This window comes from Blastomyces gilchristii, assembly GCF_000003855.2.
Source record: "Blastomyces gilchristii SLH14081 genomic scaffold supercont1.23, whole genome shotgun sequence".
In the NCBI taxonomy this organism is placed as follows: Eukaryota; Fungi; Ascomycota; class Eurotiomycetes; order Onygenales; family Ajellomycetaceae; genus Blastomyces; species Blastomyces gilchristii.
Window position 1 is genome coordinate 341,733 of NW_003101659.1, and position 17,971 is coordinate 359,703.

General features: G+C 48.1%; 6 protein-coding genes across 7 annotated transcripts; 3 read left to right on the plus strand and 3 right to left on the minus strand.

The window, feature by feature from the left end:
- Positions 1 to 373: 373 nt before the first annotated feature.
- Positions 374 to 2,815, minus strand: BDBG_08324 (uncharacterized protein). Its single transcript, XM_002621247.2, has 2 exons — positions 2,026 to 2,815; positions 374 to 1,924 (listed from the first exon to the last, which is right to left on the minus strand). Exons 1-2 carry the CDS (start codon positions 2,434 to 2,436, stop codon positions 917 to 919), a joined length of 1,419 nt encoding a protein of 472 aa, XP_002621293.2. The 5' UTR covers positions 2,437 to 2,815; the 3' UTR covers positions 374 to 916.
- Positions 2,816 to 2,971: 156 nt separating this feature from the next.
- On the plus strand, positions 2,972 to 5,014 carry BDBG_08325 (UV radiation resistance protein; the record flags this gene model as incomplete). The annotated part of the gene is made up of 2 exons (XM_002621248.1): positions 2,972 to 3,061; positions 3,158 to 5,014. The coding sequence occupies 2 exons, from the start codon at positions 2,972 to 2,974 to the stop codon at positions 5,012 to 5,014; spliced, it is 1,947 nt and encodes a 648-aa protein (XP_002621294.1).
- A 106-nt stretch (positions 5,015 to 5,120) lies between these two features.
- On the minus strand, positions 5,121 to 6,068 carry BDBG_08326 (uncharacterized protein). The gene is made up of 3 exons (XM_031723508.1): positions 5,890 to 6,068; positions 5,662 to 5,810; positions 5,121 to 5,519 (listed from the first exon to the last, which is right to left on the minus strand). The coding sequence occupies exons 1-3, from the start codon at positions 6,057 to 6,059 to the stop codon at positions 5,248 to 5,250; spliced, it is 591 nt and encodes a 196-aa protein (XP_031580687.1). The 5' UTR covers positions 6,060 to 6,068; the 3' UTR covers positions 5,121 to 5,247.
- A 956-nt stretch (positions 6,069 to 7,024) lies between these two features.
- BDBG_08327 (uncharacterized protein) lies at positions 7,025 to 10,214 on the plus strand. The gene is made up of 4 exons (XM_031723509.1): positions 7,025 to 7,323; positions 7,375 to 8,547; positions 8,616 to 8,709; positions 8,768 to 10,214. Exons 3-4 carry the CDS (start codon positions 8,707 to 8,709, stop codon positions 9,191 to 9,193), a joined length of 429 nt encoding a protein of 142 aa, XP_031580688.1. The 5' UTR covers positions 7,025 to 7,323; positions 7,375 to 8,547; positions 8,616 to 8,706; the 3' UTR covers positions 9,194 to 10,214.
- A 15-nt stretch (positions 10,215 to 10,229) lies between these two features.
- BDBG_08328 lies at positions 10,230 to 12,187 on the minus strand. Of its 2 annotated transcripts, XM_031723511.1 has the most exons (5): positions 11,723 to 12,162; positions 11,303 to 11,623; positions 11,130 to 11,215; positions 10,825 to 11,058; positions 10,493 to 10,660 (listed from the first exon to the last, which is right to left on the minus strand). In XM_031723511.1, exons 1-4 carry the CDS (start codon positions 11,725 to 11,727, stop codon positions 10,889 to 10,891), a joined length of 582 nt encoding a protein of 193 aa, XP_031580690.1. In that variant the 5' UTR covers positions 11,728 to 12,162; the 3' UTR covers positions 10,493 to 10,660; positions 10,825 to 10,888. The 2 variants fall into 2 exon arrangements, with proteins under 2 accessions (XP_031580689.1, XP_031580690.1); XM_031723510.1 differs by having other exon boundaries at positions 10,230 to 11,058; positions 11,723 to 12,187.
- Positions 12,188 to 13,043: 856 nt separating this feature from the next.
- Positions 13,044 to 17,901, plus strand: BDBG_08329 (C6 transcription factor). Its single transcript, XM_031723512.1, has 6 exons — positions 13,044 to 13,897; positions 14,039 to 15,062; positions 15,139 to 16,205; positions 16,267 to 16,314; positions 16,378 to 16,709; positions 16,788 to 17,901. The coding sequence occupies exons 1-6, from the start codon at positions 13,642 to 13,644 to the stop codon at positions 17,820 to 17,822; spliced, it is 3,762 nt and encodes a 1,253-aa protein (XP_031580691.1). The 5' UTR covers positions 13,044 to 13,641; the 3' UTR covers positions 17,823 to 17,901.
- Positions 17,902 to 17,971: the final 70 nt, after the last annotated feature.

Here is a 17,971-nt window from a genome sequence, read left to right on the forward strand (position 1 = left end):
TTTCAGAAGTATATTACCCGAGCTCTTCTAGATCTTCTTGATGAATTTGTATCTGTATATATCAATGATGGTCTCATCTACAATGATGAGTTCAGAAGAGACTCTCACGAACATGCATAGAAGATATTACAATGCCCATGAGCTCGTCTAACTCTCTTTAACCCATAAGTATGTTTTTGACAAAACACCAGTAATGCTAGTCTTGGTTTTTTTTTTGAAGCTGGCAAGGGAATTTGACCCAATTCTTTCCAAGTGGTCCACGGCTAAGAATGGGGCGCTCCAATACTATAGGGGGGGGGGGGTGTCCCAATGGGGCGGGGGGGGGGGGGGGGGGGTGGGTAAAGAGAGAAAGACAGGCGAAAATAAACTAGGGAACAGTATGAGATATCATATACGATATGAAACTTATCTATTAAGCTTGTTTTGTTTCGAACGGGTACAAAATTCTACATTTCGAGTCTCCATTGTCATCATTTAAGATCAGCTGCAGCTATTTCAATCTTCATTTAGATATTTATAGAAGTTTGACATAGTTTACTTTGCCTATCAAACATGCTTCTGCCGTATATTAGCCCTTTCTATCGTATATCAGTCCTTTCCCGGGTCCGTCAGATCATCACGTCAGGGAAATATTCATGTCCATAAGGTTGTTTTGTCTATTTAAAACAAGGATTGCGCCAAAATTTATAGTATACAAAACTAGAGAAAAGGGGGGGGAAATAATGGCCAACGATCCAAGGCCTGACCATAAAGGAGAAGATAAGAGGAAATGGAAATGGTACAAGGTGTTCAACAAAACGGGGGGCGTGGTAAACAGGGAGGCAAAAATAATACACCCATTTTTTATCAACACAGCCATTTAAATGTATTCAATAGAAGAGAATAAAACCATGGCAGGCATGCCCCTGGATCCTTTCTACCAGAACTTCAACTTCCCAAGACCCGACTTCGGTTTCTCTTCCTTAGGAGCCTCCTCCTTCCCCTGCGCTTCCTGGGCCCTAGTCTCGGCTTCAGCCAATCCACCGACACCAGCGCCCCCAGCTTGTTCCGCGACCTCGCCCTCTCCCTCGTTGGAAGCAGGAGCACCAGCAAGCGCCAATGACTCGCCTGCGGCGAGGTCAATCCCGGTACCCATAATATGGTCACGGCCACCTTTCAATTGAGCGTGAATGACATTCTTCGGCCACGACTCCGCATACTGCAGATTATGCAGATCCGTCCAGAACATCTTGACCTCGCCCTCATTGACAATGTGGTACTTCGACGGTGCCCGCGACGGGTCAATCTTAACTCCAAGCATGCGTTCCAAGTCGCTGATTTTCTCCATGGTTTCCTTCTCCAGCTCCTGCTGCGCTCTTATAGCCGCCCGCATCCGCTTCCGTCTCTTTTTGCTAATTTTCTTCCCCGATTTATCCCTGTCCCCAATCTGTACGCTCTCCTTCCCCTTCCCTTCCTCCCCGCCTTCTACATCTCCCCCATCTTCCTCTTCATTTTCTAGCTCACTCTCTCTCGCCTCCCGCTCCTGCTCCTCCTTCATCTTCTGCTCCTGCAGCGCCAACACCGCCGCCACATCCGCGACACTCGTAGCCTTTTGGTCCATGAGCACACGGGCGCGCAATCGTTTGCTCAGGATGTGGTGTTTTTCCATGCGAATCTTCCATTCCTCGTCCCATTTCTTAGCTTCAGTGAGATCACGCGGGCGTTGGCGGGTGAGGATTTCGCATTCTTCCGAGGCGGTAATCATATCTGCAGGCGGAGCGAGCTGGCGCTGCATGGAAAACTCGCGGAGGAGACGGTAGGCCTCAAGGCCCTGGGAATTGGAGGCGAAATGCAGAGAGAAATAAGGGGTCCACATATCCTTGCGCAAGGTTGCGGGTACAGTCTTTTTGCCGTGGTAGACGAGTTGGGAGAGGACGTTGTTTTCCTAGCAAGCAGTGCAGCGTTAGAAATGATATTATTTCATTCTGGGAGGGCTGGTTGAGGTTTGCTTTTTATATATCCGGGAAGGAAGAAGAATCCACTCACCTCAAGCTCTCTTGTAAACGAATATACAACCTGGTTCGTTCGGATATTATTGTAGGCGAATATATTTTTCCCATGCGTCAGTCGGTGCAGCGCCTTGCGTAGTCTGTCCCTTTCCTGTCTCCGCCATAGTAGAGCAGCACGGGACCCAGTTTCTCTAACCTTGCCCTGGATGGGTTTTGTCGTTCGTGGGAACCGAAGGGCGTCCAAGGTGGTGACAACCACAGGGCTGACCGTCTTGGGTAACTGGAGGTCTGAGGAATGGTGTTTAACCTTTCTCGCAAAGTGCTTCTTCGCCTGAGAGCCGGCACCCGCTTCAGCCCCTGCTTCCGCTCTCCTAGCCGCTTTAATAGCCGCTCTTGTTCTGGGGGCTGTTCTGACGGCCGCTCTGGCGGCCATGCTCGCGGCGACCATTGATGCGGGTGCGTTTTATCAATCTTTCTGCGGAGTCAATTGGTGAATTTCTAGGACATTGTGGCGCCTGCTGGAAGTGAGATGTAGTCGAAGGCCTCCTTGAGTGCGAGGAGGGGGAGGAGTCTAGTGGTGGTGGATGCGGATGTCGTTGTGGTTGTTGAAGAAGTTTTTTTGGAGTTTGCGGTCCGACCCAGCAGAATTGCCCAATTGGGAACAGTCAGACAATCGTCGGCAAAAGACAACGACAAAGCTCAGCTTCCAAGTCAACAAGAACAACACCACCACCACCAACAACCAACAAAGACAAAGCAGCATCGAGGTCTACGAGCTGACTGCTAAAGACAGTGTCTACTCGCTGTGGTGGTGGGATAGCATGACCTAGACAGCATTGTTTGGTTTAAAACTTCGCAGTGTATTCTCATCTCGAGCGCCCCCATACCATACCTCACTATATATATAAATACTTCAAGGAGAATGACAGCTCCGAGTGTACAACCACACTTACTATGCCTCACATATCGCATGCTTTCTAGCAATGACTCTATTCACATCGACAGATGACCTCGCCCAGCGATTACAACAGCTCAGCACTGCGGATAGCCAACGTCGGAAGCCGCGGTTTTCGGTAGGACACCCCATTGTCTACTTTGTTTCTTAACCCGCTTTTAATATCTCAAGTTTATTTCATTATATATACGAATAATAACAATTTATTTTGTAGAATCGCAAGCTTCGCCATCTTCAGGGTATCTCCGTGCGCAATCTCGTCGTCAATTACAGTACGCCATCTCGCCACAAGACCATAGACGACGACAATGCTCCCAACGCCCTTCGGTCCCCAGCGAAACAACTGGCGATGCATGAACATGAATCCCGATCATCAATCCACCAGTCGCGCTCATTCACGGATCTTAAGCGCAGTGGCCAGCTTCCCTCCACGAGCGCTGCTGCTACTACTGCCTCCCCTTTCGGACCTACTGGGAGTGACAATGAAAAGGAGCGGAATAGAGATATTCAGATACATCGCAGGAGAAATACCTTACCCTGGGCGGGTGCCGCCCCATTCATTCGACAGCATCGGTTGGAGAACATTGCCGGCAACCGGATGGCGGATTCCTGGTTCTCGCTGCACTGTGCGGGCATGGACCAGCCGGTCTACGTGAGCGAGGTGGTGGAGAGGGCGATGAATCCGAATTTTAAATACTTCGATCTGAACATCTGCGGGCCGCTGGTATCGCGGCTGGATCAGGTAACGTACAAGCTATGGGCGAAGACGGGGAATATGACGGAGTATATCCTGCTGCTAAGCCTGGAGGTGAATCTGCGCTCGTTGCAATATATCGGGAAAACCTTGGAGAGTTTCCATCACCCGTTACCGATGAATTGCATTGTGTTCCATTTTCAGGATGGTGTTTATACGAGTTTGATGGATATACCGCCTGTGCAGCAGCTGCCAGCATCTGTAACTACTACTGCTGCTGGTAGGTTTAGTGATGATAGCAACCTGCAATCTACGTCATCATACGATGCGCTCATGCGCCTTGCCAACCTCGACGATTGCATACAAGATGCCCTTGCGACGCGTGAGAAACTCGAAACTCAAATCAACATGGTACTCGAGAAAAGCCACAGCGCCATCAATACCCTAAACCGCAAATCTCAAGCCATCGAGAAGCTCTCCTCCGTAAAACGCGCCACAACATCTGCAAGGAAACAACTACGCCAGAGCAAACAACACAAGGAGGAAATCCAACGGAGCCTAGAAGCGCGACGTGACGCCATGGCTCGCGGCCGCGCGTCTCAAGAAAAGACAAAATCCTACCTCTCTGAAGCACAGTCGAGCATGTCCTCCAGCGAAGACCTGCTACAGAAGACAACAGAGGACTCCATGGGCCAGATACGGCGGATATGCGAGGACCTGCAGGCTATATACCCGATCGAGCCGATCCCAGAGAAACCACTGGCGTTCACCATCTGCAGCCGCGCACTGCCCAACTCGACCTTCGAAGACATGGATAAGGAGTGCATCGCGGCCGCCCTGGGCTACACGGCGCACCTCGTCTACCTGCTCTCCTTCTACCTCTCCGTCCCACTCCCGTACCCCGTCCAACCATATCTATCACACTCGTTCATTCAAGACCCGATCTCCGTGGGCCTGCCGCAGCGCACGTTCCCGCTCTACCCTGTCAATGCGCATTATCGGTTTGAGTACGGGGTGTTTTTACTTAATAAAAATATTGAGTATTTGATGAATCGGATGGGGCTGAGGGTTATTGATGTTCGGCATACGTTGCCGAATTTGAAGTATTTGCTGTACGTTTTGACGGCAGGGAAGAGTGAGTTACCTGCCAGGCAAGGGGGTGGGTTTGTGCGTGGGCTCTTGCTAGGGGCTAGGGGATTGGGGAGGGGAGGGAATCATATTATTAGGAGCGGGTTTACGAGTCCAAGTATGTCGCGGAGAGGGAGCGAGGATAGTGTTGCTTCTGGCGTTGGAGTTGGGGTTGGAGGGTCGGGGAATATTATGGGCAATGCATCTGGATATGCATCTGGAGCTGGAGCTAGAGCGAGGAGGATGTAAGAGAATGTTTTGACAAAGTTGACTGGGGACGTGTTGTAGTGAGGCGCACCCAACGGCATAGCAGATGGAAATAGATTACATAAATTCCACTAAAAAACGTCAATACGGCCGATCCCCCATATAATCTAGTAGTTTTCGTGTATTTAATACACTAATGTACACGCTAAAAAACCACGCTGATTGTGCCTCGCGGCCAGACGTGGGGATAGATTAATACATTACGCAGATATGAATTAGTTGGTATATTGTTCTGCGGCTATAAGCCATATCGTCAGCTTGATTGGGAAGATACACCTTAGAGAGGCATACAACGTCGCATCCCCGAGTGCAATATTCATGGTATATTGGTATCCTGCCAGCATCAATCTAAATCGGCCTATGCCTTCTCCCATGGATGTCAACTTTGCCCAATCTCGAAAGCTGGCCCTAGAACCTGCCGGATGCGTCACGAATGTGTTGATCACGTCTTCGAATTCCCTGTTCATTCCCCATAGGCCACGACCGCCTGTTGAAGGGATTGTAAAACCCTACCAAGAGACTCAAACTCCTCCTTCAGCTCCCTAACCGCTCGTTTGGTATTGCGAAAGCTCTCGACCGCCTGATACAGTGATTTGAGGCAAAAGCAAACCCTGCCAGGGTGATGATACCGGAAGCAAGGGAGACAGGTTGCGCCATTGGGGCAGTATAGGTTTCTAGGAAATTGTGATGATTAGTAAGGAACAATGTCACAGTCTGGTTGTGATCGAGGGTGAAATCCGAAGCAGTGCTCCGTTGCCAGCGGCGAAGCGTATCACAACTGGATCTAGGTCAGCACAGCGGCTGGGGCAAATGTCAGACGAAACTCTTCAGCATCTTCCCCGGGATCGCAGCCGTACTCGATTCGCTCAAGATTGAGCAACTTCCCAATCTTGTTGCTCTCCTTCAGAATCCGGCGGGCCCCTCTGGCATCGACTCCCATGTCCTCCCGGACCAACATCTCTAGTAGTTCGGGAACCAAGACCTCACAACAGCACGCTCGAAATAACCTCTTTGACAGAAGGGACATTTTGAAATGCTCCATTGGCTCAAAGCCACGCTTTTTCTGGACCCTCGCCCGTGAGCTATACAATGAAAGCTCTTCTCATTGTGATGCAGTATGTGAGAACAGTCAAGTCTCAGAGCCTTTATTTTCTGTTGTTGTTCCAGTGACACAAGATGCAGCCATCAAGCTTGAAGAGGGTCAAAAAGACATGGAGCAAGTGCAATAATCTTGTCCAGATGAATTAATTACCAATGGGAAAGGGACACTGTGGTGCATGCTGTGTAGGTAATTTGATGACTTGTCACTGTAGAGGTAGACAGTCTACCTTTTTAACAAAGATAAACAGCCATTCTCCACTGCTGGATAAAGATATTGTGAGTGTCATTTACAGCCGTGGAAAGACACCTTGCTAAAGACAGGAGAAGTTGTACCCTCCGCCATCCCAAATGATAAACAGGAATATGTCAGCCTCCCTGAACTCTGCCAGCACGAGACCGACATCTCCGATGCCGGCGACACAGCTTTGGGGATCGGCGGCTCACGTCGTTCTATGGTCGTAGTTACAGGAGATATTATTATTGTACATGTACATGTACATGTAACAGGCGGTTAACTATCTCCTTCATGAGATATTGGTTCATCATAAGAGGCTAGACACCGCGCTCCACCCAATCAAACCGAATGGAATAGAGATATCTTCCGCTGTACTCTTCTCTGTTTGAACAACATAGGTTTACTATTCTTTTCTAAAGCCATGCCATCTGAACATATATAAGCACTACTATCCACACTCCGGTAAGTAGTTACAGCGTAACTTAACTGTGGCGTGCGTACTAAAAAGGCTGCAACCTGACACGGCAAAATCCTAGGAACGACGAGCTGCCTACTCAGATAACATACTTGATGTCTATTTGGACTAATTGATCCGGGTCATTTTAAAGAATCTATAGAATTTTGAGAAGTTCTATAATGTCTTTAATACGGGGTTGAGGTGACGGGGAACGGAAATTCGTTTCCTTCCGTTTTCCTCACTATTACCTTTATATCTTTCTGGGGTGTGATCGTGCTTGTTGGTGCTTGGTGGTTTGAGGAACTGTGTAAGTTAGTTAACTAGTTGCTTGGCGGGATTGGCACCACCGGCGGAACGACTGGAGAACATACTGCGTATTGAATCTGTAGAGATTACTCTGTAACCTCCAAGGAGTTCAACTCGAAGATTTGAACAAAGGATCCCGCATTCTAGTGTGTCTACCTACAACAAGAGCCTATATCAGGTAGATTTATTCCAGTGAGCAATTCCTCCCTGAAGCTATGTCTCATACACAAGCTGAGACCTCAGGATATAGAGGTTCAATCAATGTCGTGGTCAATTAACTTATCGGCGCAACCTCTGAGTTCAAAGTTATACCCATCCCATCCATGATAAGGACCTGAGACGGCAACTAACTGGTATATACTAACTACAGAAAAGGTCATATCGCCGTGGACTAGCAGGACGAGAGCATCATCAAGCTAGCAGACGGTATGCTATCTCCTCATCTGGAGGCAATGGCACCTTGAGCGTCGTCAATCTAAGCCGCCTTGACTTGACCAATCGCTGGTCTATATTCATTCTCCGGTTTTCCCGAGGTCTGAAATTCGAAAGGCAGAAACAACCTGCAAAAAGTCTCTCGCCTCAACTCGAGTGAATAGCCAATGTTGGGTCTGCCAGCTGAACTCCCCAGACTCCCTCCCACAATCCCTGAGATTCATTCTATGCTCTCATTCTTTTCTAAGCGTTTCAGTTTCAATTCATTTCTATACCCGAGATTGAAACTTAGATTTTCTTGAGAGTCATGTTCTGCCACAGGTATCTATCTCTCTAGCTACCAGGAGCAGTTGCGGATGTAAGATTTGAGCACGACATGATCTGAATCAACTTCTGCATTCTAGAACTGAACGGGGCCCGAGCTCCTGCATCTACTTGAGCAGAAAGCTCCGGATTCTTGATCCTAACCCTGTCTCTTGCTCTCCCTTCATGGCTTTGGCGGAGTACACCCCACTTTGATAGGATACCAGACAATCCCGGGGGTATTCTTGGGTGTGATCGGTTACAATCTGCTGATATATCATTGTGGCAAGGTGACGCCAGGTTGAACTCCGGATCTCATGCCTCAACGTTAAGACCATACGGCCAATGAGAGTCACTTTTGACTGAATGGCTATTCATCTTACGTACATATATACCGACCATGCACAGGTAGTTTATCTAGCTTGCTATATATGCATCCGGAGAATATTCTTATGCGCGGTATATGCGTTTCGTCATGGGTTAGAGCGTCGCTTACAGAAGAATACTCAGTCTAAAAATGAGGACTAGCTGTGGATTTCATTTTAATTTCGGAGATTAACTCTAGTAATCGATGCTGGAGATATGGACAATACAAGGGGAATAGGAGTATAAAGCTGTGAAGACTCCCTCTTGCTTTTGAGCTTTTCTTTCTTTCTCTCAAGGCAATAGTTAGAGATTAAGGTACATATTCCTTCTATTCATGATTTTTTACTCAGTCAGATTAACTCATGTGTTTTCAATATTATTAGATTCGGACGATCCAGCCTCATCAAACGTGCGTTTTGAATATACATACCTACACACAAGCCTCTCAAACCTCACAGCTATAAAACATTCAAGATGGTAACAACACCTGCGCACTAATGCATGATCCTGAGATCCTTTTGCTAATGTTACTCAGAAACTATCCCTTGTCGGCCTTGTTGCTCTTCTAGCAGCCACTTCAACCGCTACACCCGTTGCTTCACCTGTTGAAGCATCCATTGACGCCGCAGCTGCGGGCTGGCGCTGTGATTTCCGTGGCGGCGGTGGCCACGATACGCTCAGACGGACTCATAGCCAGTTCAATAGGAAATTTGGGAACCCGAGACTCAGGATGGCGGGAAGGCAGTGCTATGTCGTGAAATGCTACGATCACTATTTCGGAGTTTGCAACAGCGCCGCGTATGGTCAAACAGAGAAATCCGGGGTACGAAATGTTGCAAAGAATGCCAGCCCCGGATCGGGCTCAGCTTGTAAATTCAATTCAGGCGTGGGTCTGAATTATGTTTTCGGCCATGTCAGGCACCTTAACCTGGGCGGCGGAAATGATATCAGACACTGTTAAATTGATATCAGACTGATCACTTACCCGCTTGAAATTCTCGCAATGAGCACACACAGTCTTTACCTATACACCTGTCACTTTCTTTTATCTGTTATTTATTTTCGGGGCATGTCAAGTACCTTAACCTGGGCGGGGGAAATGATATCGGAAATTGTTAAATTGATATCAGACTGATCACTTAGCCGTTGAAATTCTCGCAAATGAACAAAACAAACACAGACTTTTACCTCTATGATTCCACCTGTTACTTTTATCTCTTATATTTTTGTTGAGTGATTGGAAAGGCTTTGACACCTTTTTTTACTCTTCAGTTTCATTATAGGGTTCACCCGTTCGAGTTTTTGACGTTGTCAGAACCTTTGTCGACGCCTACGCTATGCTATATATATAAACCGACCGGCCCAGTGGACATATCGAGGGCGCGGGGACCTTCAGCTATGACGGCATGACGGAAAGATGGAAAGATGGATCGTGTCATGGGTAAGGAAACAAAAGTGATGAAGACCTGCCATGTTTTAAATTTCTGTCCGTTGTATATTGTTTTAGACGTTATGTGAGACGGACCTGTCGCCTGTGTGAAGACTCTTGTGTGGTTTCAAGAATACAACCACCTAAGAGCTGCTCAACATATTTTTTTAGTGTATTTAAATAAGTGTCTGTGAGGCAGCAGATAACTACAGCACGAAAGCGAATAAAAATTCTTCTTACGATGAGCTTTCAACCATATTTTGATTAAATAACTCAGCAGTTAGAGAGTCTATGAGATTGAAACTGCGATTAAAATACTCATAGAATTGAGATATTTCTAATGAATCTAGCAGTGAGCTTTTTTAAAAAAGAATTTTGAGTGAATTTGTAAAGAAGCAATTGAAAATATTATTGAATTGAGCAAATTTCATTCTAGAAAAATAGATAATACATTTTTATTGAGAAAAAGACGTTGTAATACACTCAGAATATGATATATACACTTCTATTATAATATAAAACTCATATCTATTATGATGTTGAAAATATTCATGTTTTTCATAAAAATGATTCTCATATAAAAGATACTTATTTTCAAAAATTCCGTTGCGGTGTGAACTCCTTTACGGTGTGGCGCACTCACTGAAAGGAAGCGTCTGAATGCTTGTAAAGTGCTTCTCTATCTGTGTCTTGCTGGATCCCTTCATGGAGAGAAGGTAGAGAATTGGAACGAGAAATGATCGAGGCCCTGCACTCTTAGTTGTGGCAGCTATGCTCAAGTCTGCGATTGCTTGGATGAGTTTGATTAAGTTAAAAGAGTGGTTAAAGGTGTGGACTTATCTATGAGTTATTGGAGAAGCGCAATGCATTGTTGAAAAGGCTCGAGCGGAAATTTCAGCTTAGATAGAACTAACTGTGATGGCAAATGTGATGATAGTTACTTTCTCACCATTGAGCATTACACCCTCGAGCTCAACAAATCGCCGTTATACGAAGAGACTATTACACAGGAGAAGGCGTGTGAGGAGAACATCCATATTGTCTTCTAGAATATGCGGAAATACCATAGCTCTAATTCCATACGCAAGGAAGTTCGCAATCTCAACCAACTTCATCTCCTCCCCCCCCCTTCTCTCTCTTGTAAAATAGAAAAGACCTCTTACATCATTCGCACTACGTATGGATAACGAGTTTTATTTTGCAATTCCACTCGACCTTACGAAAGTCTTAGCACACCATCTGGGGGAAAATCTTGGCCAGGATCAGCACCAGGCCGCTAATAAACATCCTGACAGTTCTCATCTCTGGCCAAACCCCAGATGAAGAAATGATCGGATGAAAACTGCACTGCCGGTTTCGTCTTCTCCACCTTGATATCCTCGAAATCAACAAAGTAGCTGTGAAGGGAACCGATGTCAGCACGGTTGCTATATGAGGAGGATGAGATATTTTATATCAGGCAGCGTACCACGTAACGTATCAGTTCTCTCGTCATAGACGAGATTATCAAGCTGGCAATCACTCGGTCGTGCACCTAATTCGAGCAGCGGCGCCCTATCCAATGCAAATGCATCCACTTTCGTCAGTAGTCATGCTAATCGGTGATCAAACAATAAATGGTAACTTAGTATTACTCCTTACGTCAGGCTCCGACGAAATGAGGCCCTGAGGCCCTGATCTTGTTGCGCTGGACAAGATTGTACTCCCAAAATTTGACAAGTGATACATACAGCTGGGACTTTCTCCATCACAATAAACACCAGATAGCCTTGCGGGACGGGCATATCTGATTCGCCTTGCCATGACCTCACGACATCCAGAAGCTTCGGAACCACAGTGCATTCATTCTTGTTAAAATATCTCAGTGACTGGAGCTCCTGGAGCATCCAGCCTGAGGGCTGCTGCTGTGCGAGGCTTGCGCGGATGCTGGAGTCGTTGCTGGCGGGATATTCGGGGGGTACCCTGTTTGTTACCAGTAAGTACATGTAATGTACATGTCCATGTCCCTTTCTAGACCTGATTTGCTATTCTTTTAAGTTTTGATTTGCTGCATGAACATACTGCATTCGGACCTTGATAATGACCTTCTTGTTACTGGGTCTGCCCTGGACAATCTGCTCACAGTGATAGACAGCCTGGGCTTCCAGCCCACCTGGACCAGTTTTAGGATGAACCAGGTATCAGGATAGAGTGTTCGGACATTTTCTCGCCGATTCGCCATATGGTTTTCTCACCACAGTGCAACTCATAGCCGTCCCAGAGGCTACCAATCCAGTTAGTTGTTGGGGAAGTTGTGACGCATGGTGGTTGATGAGTGCAGAAATTGAAGAGAGAAAGGCCTAAATGATGGGAAGTTGATACATGTACATGTACAGTACAACAACAGAATGTAATAAACGAGGTCGTGGTGGAGGGTCTTTATACAACCTCTAGACAGTAGATGGTTGTTGGCGTTGATAGCTTAAATATGATAAGATAAGATGGACTTTATCTCTCCCCCATCTTTAGTTGCCTTTTTTTATTTTATTATTTTATTTTTTATTATTATTTTTTTTTTTTTTTTGGATTATACTTGCACGACAAAATCCAAGATATTTATATAATCTTTAGTTGCTTACTTCATCTTCTTTATTACAATTCATTTAAAATATCCTTTCTGCTCAGTACGTACTCAAGATAATGAGCCACTGAAGTTGAGTGACTTTTAGCTCTAAATTCAGTGAAAATTATTAGTGCTCAAAATCTCTCTGAGTGAATGAATATCTTATGATTTATTATATACTACGTAGTTGTATTCAGAGATCTCTAATACTATTTTTTATTGAAAACTGTGAGTAATACGCAGCGTTAACGGGTTCTTCTTGCAGGGTTCAAGCCTGCCCCTTCTTGGCCGTCAATTGTCTGAGGGGAAGCCTGTTCAATAAATAATAATAATAATAATAATAATAATAATAATAATAGGGGGCCCGTGGTTGGAGCAGTTTAACCCTTACGTCACCGGGGCCAGTAGAACAGTTGGCATTGCAAGACATATCAAAAAGAAGAGTTGATGTATAGTTATGGGTTTGCATTTGAATGATATTTGAATGATTAGAGAATTAATTAATGTGGATATTCTGGCTAACTATTCGGCCAGTGTTTCGCTATTAATTTTCAGGGGGGAAATAAACGAAACCCGCTAAACGAGTCCCCCGAACATGAACCCAACCCGCTTCCGGGCTTAATAAGAATAATAATAATAGTTAATAACTCGGCGGGGTAGCTAGCATCAGCTAAAGGGTCTTGGTGATTGATTTGGCCCGAGAAAAAGCAGAGGGTGGACCGCCGGTTATGCTGACCCCGTCTTTTTTGTTGCCGCAATTAAGCCAGCAATTATTAGCAATGATTCTGCTCCAGTCGTCGTCGTCGTCGTCGTCGTCGTCGTCGTTGTTGGCCCGTTGGGTTGTTGTTGTCCTCTTTTTATGTGTTTCGAATCTGCAGGTTTGACTTGAGCCTCACTCATCCTCTCATCCTCTCAAGAGTCTCTACTCTCTCTCTCTCTCATCCTCTCCTCTCTTACACCACTCCACTCACTACTCTCTGCCCAGCTCAACTCAACTCTCCGCTCTGCTCTGCTCTTCCCCCTTCTTTGCTCTTCTATTCTGTCTGTCTTTATATCTCTTTGTTGTATCCACCACTTTTTTCTTTGGTCGGTTCCATTGTCCCGTCTCATTCCCCATTCCCATCCGTGGCCGCTTTGCATCGGCCGAATCCACACAAACATCCATCCAACCAACGGGATAGGCGATAACCACTGGCCACAGCCCCAGACTGACTCAGGCACAGGAACACATCCTATCTCCACCCGCGCCCTTGCGGTGGTGTCTTGTCTTGTGTCTTGAGTTGTGTATCCTGTGGCTCATCCCTCCTAGCCGCCACTGTCTCCCCGTCTCCCCGTTTCCCCGTCTCCCCACATTGTTCGCCTTCCGTTTGTGCCTAGGATGGCCACGAGGGTTGCTCCATCCGCCGCCTCGCAGACTCTTCACCACTCCCATCGCCACCAGCCCGTCCAGCCTGTGCAACCCCACGATGCTGCTGCTGCAAACCCCAATAATACAGCCGCCGGCAAGGGCGCCAACACCGGTACCAACCCCGGATTCTCTCCCCGCAGATCGCCCTCACCCGCTCCCCAGCACCGCCGCGGCTATCAGGCTTGCGATCCGTGCCGCAAGAGAAAGGTGCGCTGTGATTTAGGAAGTATGTAGTCTTCTATATATATATATATATATATATATTATATATTATTCCATTTTATATATATACTATTTGCCCGTTACAATCGTCGATTGATTACTAGTTTGATGAAATAGTTATGAAACATTTAACTGACGGATACAGGCGTCGACAACCCCCGCCCTCCCCCCTGCGTCCGCTGCCGCCGCGAAAGCAAACGCTGCGAGTTCTCTGCTACCCGTCGCAAGCGCAAGGTACCAGAAGCTGCCAATGGCGATGCCGAGGAAGATACCACTCTGCGCAGAGACAAGCGCATGATGTCTGCAGATGCCTCTCGCCTCGATTCCGCGGAGAGCCTCAATAGCGGCACCAATAATAACGTAAATGATAATGATAATGATGATGACACGAATAGCAACGACGTCTCGCCCTTTCCCCCCGCTCCTCCCTCCGCGATAGATACCGATATCAGCATGTCCGCCGCCTCCCACCGTCGATGGACTGAGCCTGGACACCCGCCCATCAATCGCTTTCCCATCCCGCCGGCAAACCCTATCCCGTCTAGCCAGTATCACAGTAATAGTAACAACGTTAGCGCCAGCGTAGGCACCAGCCATCGGTTACCGGCGCGAAGCGTGGGCGGCCCCGGTGCAGGCCCAGGATCAGGTGGTTACGCGGAAAACCTCACCGGCGCCAGCGGTCAGCAAGTCATGAACCGCACCGCGGCTGAACTGCTCTCCCCAGCCATCAGCAACACTCACGATGCACTCCATCTCCTATCTGAAGCTGCGGGGAGGACGGAGGATTTAAATCGCCAGCAGCAGATGGACTATCGCTATGCCGCATCCTCGTCGACCTTTGCGTCGCCAAACGACCCCATTGCGAGGGGCAGCATCTCCGAGAAATCGGGAAGATCCATGTCCAACGGCCAGCAGTCTATCCATCGCTACCAACCGCGGACAGCGGGCTCGACTGCAGCTGGCGTTGTCGAACATCGTGCTGGGGACGGGGTTGTTGGGGCTAGCGATACGGGTGGGTCAGGGGCTGGGTTGATGAACGCTCCTCCTTCGTTGAAAGGTGGATTTGTGGAGGATGTGGATTATGTGAATGCGGTGAGGGTGTGGTCGAGGTTTCGCTTCATCAGGGCTGGTTGGTTCAGTGTTGATGAGGCCATGGGGTATATTGCATAGTAAGTGCAGACAGTCATTTTCATCCCGTGTTATATCTGTTGCCTACTAACATTTACTACCCCCTTTTTCTTACAGCTATTACGAGCACCTCGCGCCGTTGAGTCCCATCGTTATACCAAACTACAGCTCTCCATCAATGCATCTAACCCTCCTAACCGAAGAGCCCGTCCTGACCGTCACAATGCTCACCATCGCTTCCCGCCACATGCCTTTAACAGGCAACGGAGCGAATTCCCGCGCCTACTCCATTCACGAAAAACTATGGTCCTATCTACGCGGCATGATCGAGCGCCTATTCTGGGGCCAGGAGAAATTCGACGGCGGCACTCTACCTTCCCAAATGCCCAAATTCTCCTTCGCGCCTGGCCAATCAAATGCGAGCAACGGTCATCTGCGATCGCTCGGTACTATCGAAGCTCTCCTTCTCCTGACGGACTGGCACCCGCGCGCCTTGCATTTCCCACCTGGCGATGATGAGAATACTCTGTTGGATATTGACCCACAGCTCCTGACGCAGATTCAGACGCAGTCCCTTGACAACAAGGGGAATAACGATCATGACTACGATCCTATAATCATGAACAAGGCGCAGAGTACTAGCGGCGGTGGAAGCGGTGGTGGTGGCGGTGGTTCAGAGGGGCGTCTCGCGTTCTACAAATGGCTCGAACCCGTCTGGCGCTCCGATCGTATGTCCTGGATGCTACTCAGCACAGCGCAAGCCCTCGCCTTCGAACTCGGCGTCTTCGACCCGAAAAACGACCAAGTGTCCAACGCAAACACAGAATCTTCAACCGAGCGTATCCGGAAACGGCGCGTGCGCAAACTGATTCTCGTCTATGTGTCGCAGAGTAGCGGGCGGTTAGGAATCCCGTCCATGCTCCCGCTGCCTCAGTGGGGGATTAACATGGATCCGGTGTCGTCGGAGGATTGTCGATTCTTAGATCCCAACGAGGACCGCTCGATTGACCTGATGCAGGATTGCTGGATGGATATTTCGAAGATCATGTACACGAGTAACCAGGTGTTGTTCCAGAGTAAGGAGCAGACGACGAATTTGATTAAGAGTGGGAGATACAGAGAACAGATTGATAAGTTCATACCGTCGTTGAAGGAGTTTAGGATGAAGTTTGATAGGGTTTCTAGTGAGTTTATGCGTTTATTTCCTTTTTGGATATGCTGTGTTGCTAAACTGCGATTTAATAGTGTCTGGCCATATGCGACATATTCTAGCTATTGAATATGAGTATACCCGTGAGTAATTTCCCCCCAATTTGCATCCATTATGCACATTCCTACTAACTCGGCGGACAAAAGGCTTATATGTCAACTGCCTCGCCCTTCAAGCCGTCGTCGACAGATGGACCACAATGGGCAATGAAGCGCAACATTTGTCGGCGACGGCATCTACACGGCGCAATTCAGCAACGGGCCAGACAGCTTCATCCTCCGCCGCGAATACAACGGCTTCTTGGCGTGTCCTCATGGAGCAATACCAGGTCAACGAACCGTATATTCAAGAGGTTGTCGACGCTTCGCGGCGCATTTTGAAAACTGTCCTTGACGGCCTTGTCCCTGGCGACTCTCTGAAACATGCGCCTGTCCGCACGTTTTTCCGAATCTTATCGGGAATGATATTCATTCTTAAGGTGCGATGCGATATATCGAGCTATTTCCGTGTTCCCCTTTGTTAATCGTCACTGCTAACAACATTTTTATGATAATAGACCTTTACGCTAGGTGCCAAAGAAGATGAAGTCCGCATCTCCCTCGACCTGCAAGACCGTACCGTCGAGTCTCTGCGCACCTGCGTAGTCGACGATGTCCACCTGAGCGTCACCATCGCCGACCTCCTTCAGCTCCTAACGTCCAACATTCGCAACAGATTCCTCCGCTTTGCACCCCCAGACCGCGGCACAGGCGAATGCAGCAGCCGTGAGCGAACACCGCAGCTACAATCGCAACCACAGGCTCTCATGTCCTCGCCAATGTCAACACGGCAGTCACCACACCCGCCAGACCACCTCAACCACACCTCTCAACAACTCGATCAGAACCAAAATGACTTCCAAAACCCCGCGCGCTGGCAGCAACAACACCAGCAGCATCAGCTCTCCACCAACACGCCCTTCCATTATGATCCAAACAGCCACCATCACCACCAGCAAACCAACCAGCACAGCCACAGCCATAGTCACAGTCACAGTCACCCCCAATCCTCATCGGCCCCTTCAACAACCCATGCAGACCCCCTCGCCAACATCCCCGCCCAACCCCTCAACTCCTCCAATCTAACCGTCTCCTTCATGCCCCCGCCCGCCTCCGTCTATTACAACTACTACGACCCGAGCACCGCTTCTCTGAAGATAGATCTCGACGGCGCAGACCCCACCACCACGGCCACGGCCAACGCCAGCAACACCAACGACACCAACAACAACACTATCTCCCCCGACATCATCAACAGCCACAACCACACTGGAAACAACGACGGTTCCGCCTCCTCGCTCGCCAACGGCACCACCACTGCCAGCGGCGCTAATGGGCCCTCCAGCACTAACAACACCAATAACAACAACACCAGCGGTGCCGGTCCCGGCGCCCAATCCGACTGGTTCGCGCTACCGCTCGATCAGTTCTTCAACAGTTCGACGATGGGGGTTGATCAGGGACTGGGCGGGACAGGGCCGATGGTGGGTGAGTTTGATATGCTGGAGGTGTTGTTGAAGGAGCAGGATGATATGGGAGGTGGGTTTATGTAGATGTTTGGTCTTTTTTTTTTTTTTTTTTTTTTTTTCTTATCGGTATCTTTGGAAGGTTATGGGAGTATATATCTAGGCGTTGATTGGGGTTTCGATATTACGGGTGAGGGATCTGGTGGTGTATTTGTCCCCCTTTTTTTGTTTTTCTT